The sequence below is a fragment of the Gigantopelta aegis genome, chromosome 12 (assembly GCF_016097555.1).
Source record: "Gigantopelta aegis isolate Gae_Host chromosome 12, Gae_host_genome, whole genome shotgun sequence".
NCBI classification, from domain to species: Eukaryota; Metazoa; Mollusca; class Gastropoda; order Neomphalida; family Peltospiridae; genus Gigantopelta; species Gigantopelta aegis.
In genome coordinates this window covers 44,970,097-44,988,249 of record NC_054710.1, presented here as the reverse complement: position 1 = coordinate 44,988,249, position 18,153 = coordinate 44,970,097, and the positions used below count along the sequence as shown (strand labels likewise).

The following is an 18,153-nucleotide window of genomic DNA, read 5'->3' as shown; positions in this document are numbered from 1 at the left end:
TGCAAGCACTTTACATTTCTGATATTCCCGTGTTATTTATGCACAGGTTATTTTTTGGATCGTGTAATTTGTATAGCACGTTTGCATGAACTGGCATTAAAAGGACATACCCAAGGTTTTAAACACTATATATTTTTTACTATTAGAGCCGTTTTTGACAACTGAAATAATATTTTACTTAGATTTTATTGGTTAGATTATTCATTTGCGTACATTCGAAGTGTTTTTGGTCATCCTGCATTTCTTATATTTTTTTTAAAACAAAGTTATGTAGTTGAGTTTCAGTCACAAACTCATGTTTCACTCAAGTGTAACTTTATCCAAATGTGCTACAGGTTTGTAGATTAACTAAACTTAGTGTGCATTTTCATGGTCTGAAACTAGGGTCTGTTCATTTAACTCTATAATGTATAATGTTAAAACATATAGTTAAGTTTTGTCCCATACCTACTAGCTTAAATTTATTTATATATTTATTTCTTCTTCTTCTTCTTGTTATTATATATTATCATTTCTTAGCATACAGGTATTAAATAAACTGAGTAACTGTCCTGAGTTTACTGCAAGATGTTTCCGACTAACATAATATCTTTGGTGATTAGAATTGCATATTAAATACATTTTCTTCTTTAGAATACCACTGTCTGTATATCTATTGTATGTCATCTAATGATTGTTGCAGTAATTTTTATTGTTATTATTTTACATTCTAATATATATTTTTTGTACATATAAAATTATTGGAAGGCACTCTCTAATTTGTACATTATTCATTATACAGTTACATGTCTATTTGTCATTTATCATTTGACCATATCAACTGTTAGTGAAAAACATGTTATAATGGTACAAAATTCAGGACTGTCTGTTTAAATTCCAAGGTACAGCCATCTTTTTGATACATAGATGAAAACAATTAATGAAATTGCCAGTGCAAAGCAGCTGGACGTGCACATGCACTTCTGCCGTTGATGTTCATTTACTGATTTAATGATTAGAAGCAATAAGTCAAGTAAAATTGCCTACCTTCGCTGTTCCAGCATTTTCCCTTCATCCCCCCCCCCCCCTCCCCCCCGTATTAAAAATGAGATTTAATCTATAGAGTTAATAGTTTTAAGCAGCTATTTTTGATTATTTAGACAGAATGTTGTTTTGGTAGTTTTTTCTTAAAATGTTATGAGAGTTCCTCTGGGTTTAAGACTAACAATGTGTTTTTGTATGTGAATTTCAACCGTATTCTTTATACAGTTACAGGACAAGTCACCAGTTACCATTCAATACAAACGAACTATAGTTATTTTTAATTTTGGTCTTCTTTATTATCTTCGTTCTGCACATCTTCAGCTTTCTTCTTTATTTTCCTGTAAATACATATAATCCATGTTTTATCCAAGTTATATGACATAAAATTGTAATATGTCTTTTAGTGTAATTAAAACAACTAAGTAATTGAAAGTATATAGTGGATAGTACATTATTTACCAAGTGTCTGTTCTTAGTGAATGGCGAACAAAACTTATTTCACGAGTGACATAAACTTGGTAATACGTAGTATACTAAAACATCTTTCATACAGTATTGCTGTGACTAACTTTTATTCTCACATATTTTCTTTTAAAGGAAACAGTTATATTTATTGTGTTGGTGCATTTTTTTCAATACTGGCAGTGATGTCTATAATCATGAATTACATTCACCTATATTATTCCTCCACCGAATTAATATATGAAGTATCTATTGGAGAAGGTAGAACGTGACATAACGCAAATGAGATGATAAGCTTTCTTCTTTCACAAAGTTGATATGAGAGTGCATATGCAGAGGACAGATACATTCAAGGTAAATTCAGTTTGAAAAAACATTTGAAATTTAGATAACAAAACGAGAGAGAGAGAGAGAGAGAGAGAGAGAGAGAGAGAGAGAGAGAGAGAGAGAGAGAGAGAGAGAGAGAGAGAGAGAGAGAGAGAGAGAGAGAGAGTTTTTATTACACATAATGTGCAATTCTCTCCTACAACTTAATGAACATAAATTTCGCTGTTAGATGAATGACGTGTTTCAGTTATGTTTACGAATGACCAGAATTTAAAAACTAAACTAAACTAAAATATAAATATATTAGAATACATTTTTGTTTGATGCCAAAATCAGTTCACTAGGCATATAATGTTCCTAACTGGCGTACGTTCGTATATTGTTTCATATCTATATCAAGCAAGCGTAATGTACAAAAACTACGCCATTTCTTTGCAAGCACGCATAAAAATCGTAAATGCATATTTGAAGTTGATATAATGCCAATATTTGTTCACAACGGGCACACATTCATTATTGTATTATATATATATATATATATATATATATATATATATATATATATATATATATATATATATATATATATATATGCAGCAAGCAAGCATAACATACAAGGAAAATCTCAGTTCTTTAGGTTCAATAATATTCGACATCAGCAGTGAAATACAAAATGTCTGAAGTCTCCACAAACAAAATAATATCATCGTTATGCTCCAGCCACCAGAAGTTGCATCTTAAAACAAAGCTCTGAAGGCTAGCAACTATGTGAAAACTTCAATTCATCCAGGCTGTGAACGGTGGAATGACATCCGAAAATAATAAAAGAAAAAACACAGCAAGAAACACTATCTGCTTCAACGATAAAGGAAAGATATTCCTCAAATTATTACTCAAGCACTTTCTATGTAACCATAAATATCACAAACTATTCATCAAAAGCATCACAATAAGTTACAACGGCATGACAAAATGATGGCTCAAACTCAAATTGTTCCTATATGTGGTCTGTTGGTCCTGTATGCATCTGCATGCAAGATATGATCTAGACAAGGATTTACTGTTAGTGCAGTAGTCCGTGAAAAGAAGGTCACATTGACACACCGCCATCGCAAGTTGTTCCTACATATGAGGTTTGATGGTCCTGTATGCACATGTATGTAACATATGGTCCACACAAGAACACGTTAACACACAGACGTACGGACGAACGGACGGACGGACAGTGCCATACCATAATACTATTATAGATCATAGATGGGCGTATAATTATGGCTACACCAATGAACGTTTTGTAATTTATTTGGATCTCCTCTCCCTTTACGAAATCATTACTGGATCAGCTTTTGCGATTTCATTTTGATACACAATTTTTGTTAATTTGGAAATCAAATCCAAGCTATGAAGTTAACAAAGCACATTGGATTAATCAGTTCAAGCAGGTCTACTGCTCGCCAGAGGCTCGCACAATAAAAATTGTATTCATATATATATATATATATATATATATATATAGGGAATAACTGGTTACTGTCTTAAGATATCGGCTTTATCCTGCGAAGGTTAGAATGGCGAATGCAGCTAGGCTCTGCCGAGCTGCATTCGACATGAGCAGGATAAAGCCGATATCTTAAGACAGTAACCAGTTATTTCTTTTAACCTGCAATTCTATAGGAATATTCGGAAAATTATTATTTATTCCAATTTTGTGTACGCAAATCCAGTATTGTCAACCTAGCAAGGCTTTTGTCGTATGACGTCATATAAGATGTATGACGTCATTATTGTAAGACACTCGCTACATTCTGCCACATTAAACAAAGTTTCTAAACTCTAATTTATAAATAAATATACAAGTTTTGTATTGCTATCGCAAAACTTATAGTTATTTGTATTTACGGCACTTCAACAAATGATTTAAAGAGTATGTTTATTGAAAATCTACTCTGAAATACTCGAGTCGAGTTGGGCTTATGTCACGTGACTTATATTTTGGTCAGTGACCAAAAATATAGAGATTTATCTAGTCATCATATCTTGCCAATGTATACAGTGATTGCGGGATAAATAAATATATAAATGAATATATAATATATATATATATATATATATATATATATATATATATATACACACATACAACATTCATACATACATACATACATACACACACATACATATATACACACATAGATAGATATTATTTAAATACCTCTTATAAACTATCCAAACAGTAGGAATAGCAACAGCAAGTAAAACAGCGATCACAATTCCGGATATAGCACCTGCACTTAATGCAGACATGCTCTCTGGAACATCTGAAAATATACAACACTATCAGTTAACACAGCGTTAACATTCCATGACACTGCTATAATGTTTTCACCTAACCACCGTTTGAGAGAGCCAGACATAGTTTATTCAGTAGAAAGGCCCTTTATACAATCAGACAGTTGTTATGCACTCAGGGCTCACACATACACACGCAAAAATGCATGCATACATACATACATACATACACACAGTCACATATAGGCAAAAGCAAGTCGACATTGGTGGGGGGAGGGGACTGACTGAGATGGAGGGAGCACAGATTACGATATACTACCAATAATATTGTTGTCAAGTATATAAGGTTTGTACACCTCCAGCACACTTGCCTTGCATTCACACATGATTATATATATACATATGTGTGTAGGTGTGTGTGTGTGTGTGTGTGTGTGTGTGTGTGTGTGTGTGTGTGTGTGTGTGCATTGATTGTTGGTAGCAATATATAAATAAATATTGTGATCTTAGTCATTTATAGCCTAGTCAAAAATGCTAAAACCTCCTCCAAATATAATTATTTTTTCTTAGCTGAATTACTCTAGCTGTACTTATCATAAACGACAGTAGCCCGAAGAGTTTGAATACTGTTTTGACAGTGCAACAGTCTACCGAGAGTCTACCGGTGAAGGCTGACCATGAACGTCAGTACATAAGAGGATAAAATATAACAAAGCAGTATTAAAAATAGCATATAGTGAATAAAACGTTTTAAAAACCCAGCTTGTGTTATAAATATTTCCATTACTCTCGTCATCCCCCAAGACAATATGTATTTTGCACACCAATATTTACATATGAGTCGTTCTTTGTTGGCAATGGCAGGTTGGAAGAATTAAAAGCAACATTAACATTTTGTCATATCTGGTTTAATTTAAATAATTTTACAAAACAATAACTGCACTAAAATATTTAAAACATAACCTAAACAAAACCAAAAAACAACACCTCCCCATCCCCCTCCCCCAAAACAACAACAACAACAACAAAAAAACAACAACCTAAAACCCAACAAAAACAATATAACAAAAAACACGAGCATATTATTTTATGTATTTATAAAATACATGTATGTGAGTAGTTATAGACTTGTGCCAATTCAATGTGTGTGTGTTTGTTGTTGTTTTTTTGGGGGGTTTTGTCAAAAATTTAACAAGTCTAAAGGATAATACACTGGTTGTCATGAATATATATGATATTTGCTAACCTGGAAAATCAGTGACACAAATCCATGTGTCATAAACTGCATTGTCAAAAGATGGATGAATCATGTTTGCTGTGAGATTAACTCTGCCTTGTAGAGTTAAATGATTCAGTTTTAGTTCAGCAATAGTCTTCACTTGGGGAGCAGCACACCCAACAGCATCAGAGGTAATAACTGGCTCTAGTGTCTGGAATTAAGTCAAGAGATTTGAAATTCAATGCCCTTTTAGCAATATATCACGGTTTACTGCCAGAACCCATTCATTATATGTGGATAATTTAAAAATGAGTTATTCATCTTTTGATCAACAAGATGATGTACACTACTGAATTGCAATGTTTTGTTTCAATTCATTGCTTATTTATACAGAACCTAAACCACTTATCTTGTACGTGCTTTCTTAGTGCAAGCTAGTATGACATATTGAGCACTAATCTGTTCTGGCACTCTAACATGTTGTAGTATCACCCACACCTGATAGCCAAAACCCCTTAGCTGCTGTTTAATATACACTATCTCTTGCTAAGTGCTCAGACGTACAAATAATACATATATTTTCAATTATAATAGTTGTATTGGAGATATGCACACAATAATAACTACAGAAGAACCTACATAAATATGCAAAAACAGGTTATATGCTAAAGCAGGTTGTTTCCGATCATTCCAGTCTGAATAGTGACTATGTGGACTATAAATATAAATATTTAATTTGCAGTTCCACAAATTTTGAAAACGTACATTGAAGAATTCAGACATAGAAAAAACCCACCCATGTTCTACATCCAAATCACACAATGTGCGAAACCGGAGCTCTTTTTTCTTTTTCTTTTTTTCAAATGTCACACATATACTAGTATTAACAATTCGTGATTCTCATTTGTAAAACATACTGTACTATTCTTAGGTCAATACAGCAATTACGTTTTCAGAGCTTCAATTAAATTAGGGACTTGACTTATAGCAAAGATCAACTAATTGGTGAAGTCACACGGTTTGTTACAATAATGACATTTGAGGCTAGCATCAGATATGCAGATATGTATACAAAAACATTATGAGCACATTGGTTTGCAGGATAGATGTAAACATTTTAAAAAACAATCAGTCTGCTTTTGCAGAAACAACACTTTCTTTAAGACAAATTACAAACGTTCATAATTTACACATATTCTCTCTTCTTTCTTTAACAGGTTTTTATTGAAGTAGATAGACATTTGAGTACATGTTTATCGATCTTCAGAATGCAATATATCCATTTATTTTGTAACTGTTGTGAAGAGAAGTATCCTACTTTTTTCACATAATTTACATCTAGAGATGACACTTGATCAGAAAAATGGTAAATAACTGGAACTGACAAATAATTGCTTTTATATCCATAAATATGAAAAGTCAATGGGGTTGTTTCTTTACGTTTCACCCATATACCTTATTATTGTTGCCAGTAGAAAACCATGAGATGTTCACAATAGGATAAGCACAGCCAGTCGTTATGTTCACAGTAAAATAATGCAAAGAATCAATGTCTGTTTGAACTGGACATGCACTAGCAATGTCAATCAGAGATGTGTTAACCACAGCTAAAACAATAAGAAAAGAAATGATATTGTCAGTATAATTATTACAATTAGCTAGAGGAAAATGTATAGGATATTAAACAAACTTCCATTTTGTCTTTGTGTTTATGCCCAGAGTGAAACAAGTTTCAATTGGCATGGGATTAATTTAGTGAATGACGAAAATTATTTCACGAGTGACATACATTTAATGCAAATTGGTAGCAAATTTAATATTCTGTTTATTACCCATCATCAACATCAATTTTAAGTTATAACTATAAAAACAAAACGTAACACAAAACAAAATGCTTTTCTTTTGTGGAAACTACTAAATAACACACAGGGATTGGTGCATATGCTCATTACATCCGGCTCGTCCCCTGAAAATACAGGATTTGGTCCAACATACATTTTTAACCTAATTTTGGTATGCATTTACCATAGTTTGACATCCAGTAGCCGATGCATTTTTCGTGCTGGGGTGTCGTTAAACATTCATTCATTCATTCATTCATTTTGGTATGCTGAATAAAAATTAAAAAAAATATGTTGGCCATTTGAGAAAGTACGTGCTATAGTTCAAAATGGCCAAAAACAAAATGATGGAAAATCGCCTAATAAAAAGTATGTAACTGGTATCGCAACGATCTTTATAGGATTTGTTTTTGACATTAACATATATGTGGATACATGTAATTTATAAAAAATCTATGTTGAAAATTTGAAAATTTAGTTGAAAGTTGAAAAACAAGATGGCGGAAAATAAAATGATGGTCATTTGTCATAAAATCGACATCCACGTCTTATGGAGGGCATTATTTGCTGTCATAAATGCAAGAATGTATCGCAGCATACAACGCAAATGCGCTCAACATGTGTGGTATGATTCAATATGGCCGTCTCATCCATCAAATCCAAACTTATATTGACCAATCGATCCCCATTTATTGATATTACGCGCGCACACACACACACACACACCACACACACACACCAATAAATAAAATTAAATAAAAATAAAAATAAATAAATATATAAATTTTAAAGTAATGTTAGATCCGCGCCTGTATATGGTAGGTAAAGACATACAATGTTAGATCCTCGCCTGTATATGATAGGTAAAGACATATAATGTTAGATCCGCGCCTGTATGTGGTAGGTAAAAACATAAAATGTTAGATACGCGCCTGTATGTGGTAGGTAAAGACATACAATGTTAGATACACGCCTGTATATGATAGGTAAAGACATACAATGTTAGATCCGCGCCTGTATATGATAGGTAAAGACATAAAATGTTAGATCCGCGCCTGTATATGGTAGGTAAAGACATACAATGTTAGATCCGCGCCTGTATATGATAGGTAAAGACATAAAATCTTCCAAAAACTCATCTTAACATGTACATTTACGCATAGAGTATTTATGTTTTTGTTTTAACTATTTAACATACGTTAAAAAATAATGAATGAATGAATGTTTAATGACACCCCAGCGCGAAAAATACATCGGCTATTGGGTGTCAAACTATGGTAATGCAAACAAATAAAGTGATGATCAACATCAATATAAGAATTCAAGATTTAAATAAAAACAGTGTGAAGAACTGTGCAAAAATACAAATATCACAGATAGATACTGACTTTTACTTAAAATTTCAAGTTTGTGCTGTATTGGCCATTCTCAAAGAGAATGTTACATCTCTGCACCACGGTGACGTTACAGCACGCGCAGGGGCGTTAAAAAAGAATGCAGTTCCCTATCTGAGATCGTAAATTAATTCTCCGTATACTTCGTTTAGACGGTTGCCTCTAATTCCGAAGCCTGCAAACACATTTGTATCAACACTGTTTTTAAATATGGATGTTTGCTTTTCTATTCTCATATAGGTTTACTGAATACAAATAAATATGTTGTCCATCTGAATAATTTAGGAGTTTCATAGTATGAACGTCTGGATACTATTATTGTTTCGAAAATGTGTTGCATCCAAGTATTAAGGCGTGTTTTTGTTTTTGTTATTTTGAGCACATAAGCATTATATGTCAAGTGGCCAATGTTTTTGGAGTCAGCATATTTAAATTTGGTTAGGAAAGTATGTTGGATACAATCCTAAAGAAAGTATTGCGTCTATATCTCTACAACCATCGTTAAAACCAGTATCTCCTCAGCTACCTCACTCATCACCCTAACTATGCATACGGACCTTTTTTGCCAGAAGGATAATTTATATTTTGTCACCCAATAGCCGATGTATTTTTCGTTAAACATCTATTCTATTATAGTTTGTGTTTATACTAGAAAGACGAAAACTATGGTCAAATTCACCTGCACTAACACGTTCAACCGCAAGTAAGTGATCTTTACTGTACATAGTCTCAGCTTGCGGAGAATTAGAAGAAAAGTAACTACTGTAAATCTGGGAAAAATTGCGTGCATATTAATTTTGTCATGAAATTTATACGCACGCATTATTTTCACACGCATTATTTTTTACAGAAACCAACGATCATTCGCGAAATTTGAATGCGAAATGCGTTAAGGTGCGTATTCGCGGGAAAAAAAACCCCACGTCGCAATATTAATCCGCTATACAGTAACTAGTTCCGTTCATACTGTGAATATGTGTAGCGGGCAAAAGCGTTGCTGACTATACCTTAAAAAATCTAAGAATGACAATACACCAAAAGTTAGTTATGTAAGTATACAAAGAGGTATGTTAACCTTCAATAGCAATACATGTTATCTAATTAACCTGTATTACTTACTTGCAAAGGGTTTCGATAATTCTAGTGTATGTATATTGTTTGATGTATCCCAAACCGTCCATTTACCAGCATGTACTGTTTCATTAAATGAAGCAATTTCCAGAGTCATGACACGTGCAGATTGTCTTGTGATATTAAATCCTTCCAATGACCCACACTGTCCATACTTGTTTATACATCGACCTTGTACCATGTCATTCAACTTGAAAGTTATAGCATCAGTTATATTGACATCACTTCTATATACGAACACCAAAGACTGACCAATTACTGCCAAACTCTTGTTTATGGTAAGGAATGCATAACCTGAAAGAAAATAAAACGAGTCCCACAGAGCTCCACTATTTAATTTTCAATTTTGTCAGCAGTAGAACATTTATTAATTTGCAAACACAAACAAAAAACATCTTAGAAATTCATGTGTCATGTTCAAGAATTATCAAATTAAAACTGCATGAGACGTATTTTATGGTTTGTAAACTAACGTTTTATTATTAAAACAATTATGAAATTAGTTATCTGTGTTAGTCTGTGTAGACTTGTACTGATTGTAATAACTTTAGTATATGAATGAAAAGCCAAGGAAATAGAAAATGTCAATGTTAAGCTGTAGTTTTATTCACTTTAAATTCATGTTTTTTATAGCTGTTTTTTTAATTAATTAGTTGGTGGAAGGTGTTCCAGTGAATTGCTGTTCTACACTTCAGAAGTACCTAATAAAAAAAACCCCATATAATTAAAAGTACATTTAAAATGTTTAAATTTAATTTTAAAAATCACAAATTCAAAATTTCCAAAATATCTCTATTAGATTGTACAGAATGCCCCGGAGAAGCATAATACCAAGTTTCAAAATTATCCTATCAAAACTGTAGAAGAATATAGACTTTCATATTGTAAAATTAAATTTTAATCCAAACAAACTGCAGAAGAAGATAAACCTCAAAGTAAAAGTTGACAGACAGATGGACACCGGACAAATTGATGTTGGAAAAGCTACGATGACGAATGCAATAGCATTGCTAAAAAAGTAATGCAAAGATAAGTCAAAAGGAAAGCTGATGTTTTAAGTTATAAAGTGTAGGTTAATTCATGAACTTTAAATAAAAACAACATAGTGGTTCATATTAAAGCTGCCATCTCTAGAATCGTGTTCAAATACCGGCCTCAACGGCCAGGCTTTCTGCTAGAGAATAAGTTGTGGGTACGTAATAAAAACAAAGCAGGTCATAATTACAAAGTGGGTTTGAAATCTGTAAAATTAGACATTGCATTCAATGTACTTATTAAATTATAAATAGCATTAGTTTAGGGTACGCACGTTTACCCTTTATATTCTGTGACAGAAACCCCGATGGTATAGTAGTGGGACAGGTGACAAATTGTGCACTTTTGGTTAAAAGCATGACACTGAGCACATATTTACCTTGGCCCATTACAAGCATTTTCGGATATGGGCCAAAGTCAGCAACACCTCCTGGTGGCCAGGGAGAATCTACAAATGTCTCCCACCCCGTTTTAGTGGGGCGGCTGACACTTTTTTTTCACTTTTAGTTAAAAATATGAAACTTGGCATATATACACCTTGAACCATTACAACACTTTCAGATATGATTCCTAGTCAGACGAGCACTCTGGTGGCCAAAGATGATCTACACATGTCCCCACCCACTTTTAGTGGGGCAGCTAATACCCAGTACTTTACTGAATTATGCACTTTTGGTTAAAAACATAAAACTTGGCAAATACATAATTTGACCCATTACAAACATATTCAGATATGGACCCAAGTCAGCAGCGCCCCCTGTTGGACAGGGAGGGTCTACAAATGCCACTCCCCCTCCTGTGTAGGGATTTCTTAATAACTTGCTAGTATCAGTTCATTCTAAATGCACTTTTGAAAAGCTGAGATGCATGCAGAGAGAGGTTAGGGAGGTTGGTAACTAGGGTGGCGTTTTGGCGATGTGTGAGTACAGTAGTCGACTAAACCTGATTAGAACTTGTTAAAAAGGCCTTGTGTATTATACTATATATTCCGGATTAAAAAGGCATTGCGTATTATACTATAGATTCCGGATGCAAAAGGCCTTGCGTATTATACTATTGATTCCGGATTAAAAAGGCCTTGCGTATTATACTATAGATTCAGGATTAAAAAGGCCTTGCGTATTATACTATAAATTCCAGATTAAAAAGGCATTGCGTATTATACTATAGATTCAGGATTTAAAAGGTCTTGCGTATTATAATATAGATTCAGGATTAAAAAGGCCTTGCGTATTATACTATATATTCAGGATTAAAAATGCCTTGCGTATTATAATATATATTAAGGATTAAAAAATCCTTGCGTATTACACTATAGATTCAGGATTAAGAATGCCTTGCGTATTATACTATAGATTCAGGATTTAAAAGGCCTTGCGTATTATACTATAGATTCAGGATTAAAAGGCATACTGGGAGTTAACTTTGCCTGCATAGATTTTTCTAAATTTTTTGTGTATTATTCCACAGACAATTCTAATAACAATCAAAACATGTGTACATCATCTGTTTTACTTGACTAACCTTGCACATGATGATTTGCAGAGACGAGTACCACCATTAGGAAAGTCCAACACATTTTCAGTAGCACAGTATCTTTTACCTTTTCAAAGGTAGGAATTCTAAAAAAAACCGGAAGAAGACGAGCATGATCAATTCATATAATCATACAAAGTGTGTTTGATGTGTCTCTATCATTAGCATCGTGTAATCATACATAGTGTGTTCGATGTGACTCTATCATCAGCATCGTGTAATCATACATAGTGTGTTCGATGGGTCTCTATCATCAGCATCGTGTAATCATACATAGTGTGTTCGATGTCGTGTAATCATACATCGTGTGTTCGATGCGTCTCTATCATCAACATCATGTAATCATACAAAGTGTGTTCGATATGTCTCTATCATCAGCATCGTGTAATCATACATAGTGTGTTCGATATGCCTCTATCATTAGCATCGTGTAATGTGTTTCATCATATAACAGTAATTGTAAATCTGTTTTGGTGAAAATGCGGTAAATAATTACACAGAACCTGACTGATCTTCATATTTGTTCACATTGAAAACAAAATGCACACTCTTGTCTAACCGGTATCCACAGTTACACAAAGGGTATGTGGTAAGTCTACAGTAACATCTGTACAGATTGGTGTTTAAAGCATTATTTTCCCCCAAATATTTGATATACTTGACAATACATCGTCAGGTCTGCTAGGTGTGACGTCCATCACAGGATTGACATACCAAGATCTTTGATATACTTGACAATACGTCGTTAGGTCAACGGTACAGTGACAGATGGGTTATGTTTTAAAATGTGTACATAGATTGTGTATTGGTCTCTATGCATAATGTATCTTTGTACATGTAGATTTAAGTTCCATTGGTAGTCTACATAAAAGTGTCAAAATATTAAATTAATTTGCTGATTACTTTATATAAAACTATTTTAGGAAATGTACATAATTAAATCTAATGTCTTAACCTCTTGGATGGATCAAACATCACATCTGAAGTGCGAACTCATTTTAATAATATGACATACTGACGGCTGTGTTCTGTATCCAACGGTAGGTTCCAATGTACCAAACCAATTCCAACTGCCTATAATGTTAACGTGTACTAATACAACTCTATAAGTCGCGTATCAACAATCCAAAGGCTGTACGCCGATAAAAAGTGTACGAGTGTCATACCGTTGTTGTTGGGGGTTTTGTGTGTGTTTTATGTGTGTGTGTGTGTGTGTGTGTGGGGGGGGGGGGGGGGGTTGTGTGGTTTTTTGTTTGTTTGTTTGTTAAAACCATGCAGCTTGATAATGTACATAACTACCTTGGATACCTGAAAAGAGAGAAGGATGGATACTACTTCTGTGGCTGCAACAACACTGCTCTTATGGAGGCTTTCAAATATTAGAATGTGCACCTAAAATTTTGACATGGATCTTTCTTGACCGGCATCGGTGGTGTCGTTGTTAAGCCATCGAAAATCCGTACCGGAAGTCGTCGCCATTGGTTGATCAGTGCCTGCTCAAGAGCTTGAAGGGTCTGCGGTGGGTTGACCTGCTGTCTCAGTCGTCTTCCCAATTCATCCCAAATGTGTTCGATTCAGGTCTGGTGAACGGGTCAGCCAATCCATGACGTTGATACCGGCGTTTCGCAAGAAACTGCGCGTCAAGATCGCTGTATAGGGTGTAGCGTTGTCATATTGAAATGTCAATCCTGGACCGTGCTGTTGCATGAACGGCAGCAGTTCCGGTGTCAACACTTGATCACGGTATTGTGCGGCAGTGAGGTTGCCCTGGACGACAATCAATCGGGAACGACCATGGGAACAAAATTAACCCCAAACCATTACGCTGCCGCCACCAAATCTGTCGACCTCCTTAACACAACACTGCGCATAGCGTTCTCGCGGTCTACGCCACACCCGTACCCTGCCATCAGCAAACCTAAGTGTGAAACGTGACTCGTCACTAAAGACAACGTTATTCCAGCGTCTCTGATTCCATCTAACGTGTCGTCGAGTCCATTCCAGACGTTGACGACGGTGAAATGGCGTGAAAATGGGTCCCTTGTATGGTCTCCTAGCTCGCAGACCAGCAGTCCGCAGTCGATTCCTGATGGTGGATTTTGACACCCGACCCCTGAACAATTGTCTGCTTGTGGACGCGGCCGTCTCAAACCGATTACGGAGATGACGTAATCTGATTTGTCCATCCTCTCGGCGTGACGTCACACGCGGATAGCCTGGCCTCGGACGATCCGCCACTACACCTGTCTGTTGCATACGGGTTCTGAGATTATGAATTGTCTGTCGGCTGCATCCTAGTGTGCGAGCAACTGCCGCAACGGATTGCCCTGCGTGCAGCCTACCCACAGTACGCTCACGTTCTGCATTTGTGAGGCGTGGCATTCAGTCACTAATTTGTCACCAGAAATTTTAATGTGTTTTCCTGTTAAACAATACACGTGTAAATTGATTTGAAGGCATACGCGTTCACTGTGTTGATCACGTGTCCCTGTGCACGTGTTTGTCAGGTTTTGCGCTTTAGACGTGCAGAAAGGCAATATGAGCGTTTTCACTCCGCCCCGTCCGTGCAGTATCATCAGGAAGACCTTTATCATCCATTATGTAACGCAAATTTCAACTGATTTCCTCCAAAATAATTTACGATAAAAAATATGATTGTAAAGTTTCTACTTGCGCTCAGTATATATCAATCAGCATATTATTTAATATGATTAGAAAATTATTATTATTATTATTATTTTAAATTATATACCGGTATATGTTCGTTTTAAAAATATTCCCTTGAAAAAAAGAACCAGCTGAATTCCTTTCGGGAATTTCCGTAAGATTTGACCGATGACGTAACGAAGGGAACTCCTTTCGATGGTGGCAAGCCAGCGCCATTGTTCATTGCTGCTTGTGTGTTTATTATGGTTTCACGGTGAGTTGTTGGCGGCTGTAGCAATACAAAAGCCGATGAATTTAGTCTTCACGTATTTCCTAGTAATGTTGCTGTGAGAAAGCTGTGTGTGAATGCGATTAAACCTCGTGGAAAGACTGGGCAAGATGAAAATGTCCGAGACCGTTGCAATAGCAGTGCACACTTTAGTTTTGATTCGTTCTATGTGTTATGGGTTTTAAAAAAGATGCCGTACCAACATTTTTCTGCGCCACAAAACATATGACAACACGCCGACGCCATCCACACCAAAACGACCTATGGGGGGGGGGGGGGGGGGGGGGGGGGGGGCATATCGTAAACGTCCCAAACTGCGTTATGCTCCCAACACCGATCAGTTTGTTTTCTCATGCATGGTTCGTGCAATCAACATCCGATTTGATGTCGTCTGCTTTTCGTTCATTTCTGAGGTTTTTCATTAGTTTGAGAACATTTTCATTAACAATAAAGATCGTGTAACTCAAAGCATTCGTAAATATTTTGGTGTTACGTGATTGCCACGACAGCACTTCGAAAGTTTAGTAGAATAAACCAAAACACACGTAGCTTTGGCGTAAAGCATAAGAAAAGCTAAAAGAACACGACTGTAACTCGAAAGACTTATACACTTACGGCAAGGGGATTCCCTTGTTGCCACCAATGAGATCAATAGAAAATGCTTGTGACACGTACCGTACTGACAACTGTGCCTGCGCCATTTAATATTGTGCTGTTTGAAAAATACAGAATGAACACAACTGTGCTGATATGTTGTTGATGTCTTGAAGGTTCATGGAGTAGGTAGTTTATACATTTTTCGTTAGTGGGTCCATTTTTGTACTATTTCGGTTGAGAAACGGTTGAAATATTGAAATGTGCTCTGTAGGCCTACAGCATAATTGAAACTGTTCGGACGTATCCGATTCGGACTACTTCCACAGTGTAAATTAAGTAATCTGCTGTTGTTTGGTACAGTACATAAAATAATTGAACATTATATATAATATACATGTAATAATATTAATTTAAATATAAACACTATTTCTCATCTGTTATTTTGGCTTTTGATAACTAAAAACAACATTACTCACTTTCAATATGGCACCCAAATCACACATCGTGTGCAGTAGTAAAATTACGTCATCATTGTTTGCGTCAGAACCATACGAGATCGAGGGAGATCAAAACGAGGCTGGTAGTCCAAGAGCTGAGCCGCCAAATTTGACCAGTTGGTACCATCCGAGGGCACCAAACGTAACTACGGTATGCCTTTTTGATAAAATTACGTAACGCTTGGAGACCACCCCCTCATTCACAAACAAGTCATGCGATGGGTATAATAACATTTTAAAGTACTGTTTTGCAATTTGAGAAAGCGCAGACACGCATTTCAGTTCGATTTTATTTTATAGAACTCGAATTGTGTATATGTCTATGTTTGTCTAGCTATAACTACCTACATTAACATAGGCGTTGGAAACGGGGATGGGGGGGGGGGGGGGGGGCACTGCTCCCCGAACTCGGAAACTGGGGGCACAATATGAACTCGCATTTAATAATTGCCACCCCATACCCCGTCGCTGCCATCTTCCGACGCCTATGGTAGGTAGAACAACGAAAAAAAAAAAAAAAAATATGTGGTCAAGTTCTTTATTTTAAACAAAAATATGAACCAAAAGATGTAAATGAATGAAAACCGGACGGAAAAATATTTAGTGGTTAGAAAGTTTTTTGGCCTTTTGAAGTTTGGCGTGCTATGAAATATGTCTGCCAAATTTTGACTCGCTTTTTTAAACTTGCCGGTTAAACTCAACTACTAATCGCCATGTGTATGTTTCACTTTAAAATGGAACTGAAACACGCCAAATATTATTCTGGAATATGTAATAGTGTTTTTGAAGCCACTGGAAAATGGTAGCATATACCATTATAATGTTAAAATGTTATCGTGAACCCTAACGTCGTTATAAACGTAAATTCGGAAAATAAGCAACTTAATATATTTGTTTAGCCTATCAGGACAATGCAACAATACCCCATTCATTTCCAAGTTCTATTATGCATAAATAGTGAAACAATGTTACATAAAAAATAAAGGCAGTGCACATGGGCGTTTGAATGAGGACGTGACGAAAGCTAGTGACAGGGACTAGTCCATTGTAATACAATAGGGTAAAACAGTCTGTTTAATGATAGTGAAAATATTTTGAAGAAAAATAAAGTTGGTCGTGGGGGGAGGGGATGACGGGTCTTTTGGGGGTGGTGGTGGTGGGTTGGTGGGGGTGTTCTTGATTTAAGCTGAGTAACAAAAAATACATTTGGAAAAAAAAAAAAAAAAGGCTGATTTAAAAAAATAATAATAATAATAATAATAATACAAAAGTGATTAATGATAGTGAAAATATTTCGAAGAAAAATTAATGTTGTTGGGGGGGGGGGGGCGTGTCTTCTTTTTGGGGGGTGGTGGTTTGGTGGGGGAGGTCTTGATTTAAGCTGAGTAACAATAAAAAATATATTGGCAAAACATAAAAGGCTGATTTTTTTTAAATGATGAAATTAATTAATTAAATAATAATAATAATAATAATAATAATACAAATGTGATTATTGCATGCCACTGTAAATATAAATAGAAAATGTGCGTGTTCGTCTGGGTTATATGTTTGTTTTTGTTCTTTTCTTTTTTTTTTGGGAGGGGGGGGGGGGGCGTGTGCGTGTTTGCCGAAGGGGGGAGGGGGTTATTGTATTTTATTTTGGGGTGGGGTTGGTCTTGTTACTGGGTTTGTGTTTGTTTTTTGTTTTTTGTTTTTTTTGGGGGGGTGGGGGGTGTGGATTGGGCTCTTTGTTTGTTTTTGTTTTATTTATGTTTTTATTTGCCCGCCAGTTATGCTTACACTCGTGTACAACAATGTTTTCATTGTAACATGTTGGACATCTAGGCCCTACCTATCTTGAAAAATCGACATGCAAGACGAACAT

At 35.4% G+C, this 18,153-nt stretch overlaps 1 protein-coding gene across 1 annotated transcript; it reads right to left on the bottom strand.

Annotated features, from left to right (window-relative positions):
• Positions 1–409: 409 nt before the first annotated feature.
• On the bottom strand, positions 410–16,288 carry LOC121386909. The gene is made up of 7 exons (XM_041517950.1): positions 16,266–16,288; positions 12,246–12,343; positions 9,675–9,980; positions 6,776–6,927; positions 5,348–5,531; positions 4,025–4,130; positions 410–1,361 (listed from the first exon to the last, which is right to left on the bottom strand). The coding sequence occupies exons 2-7, from the start codon at positions 12,298–12,300 to the stop codon at positions 1,301–1,303; spliced, it is 864 nt and encodes a 287-aa protein (XP_041373884.1). The 5' UTR covers positions 12,301–12,343; positions 16,266–16,288; the 3' UTR covers positions 410–1,300.
• Positions 16,289–18,153: the final 1,865 nt, after the last annotated feature.

What these genes read in the sequence shown, in the direction of transcription:
- LOC121386909 (XM_041517950.1), bottom strand. Translation starts at nt 12,300, where the DNA reads ATGTGTTGGACTTTCCTAATGGTGGTACTCGTCTCTGCAAATCATCAT. An exon ending in ATTATCGAAACCCTTTGCAA is followed by an intron (nt 6,928 to 9,674) that starts GTAAGTAATACA and finishes TTATTGTTTTAG; the next exon opens with CTGTGGTTAACACATCTCTG. An exon ending in TTGTGTCACTGATTTTCCAG is followed by an intron (nt 4,131 to 5,347) that starts GTTAGCAAATAT and finishes GTATATTTTCAG; the next exon opens with ATGTTCCAGAGAGCATGTCT.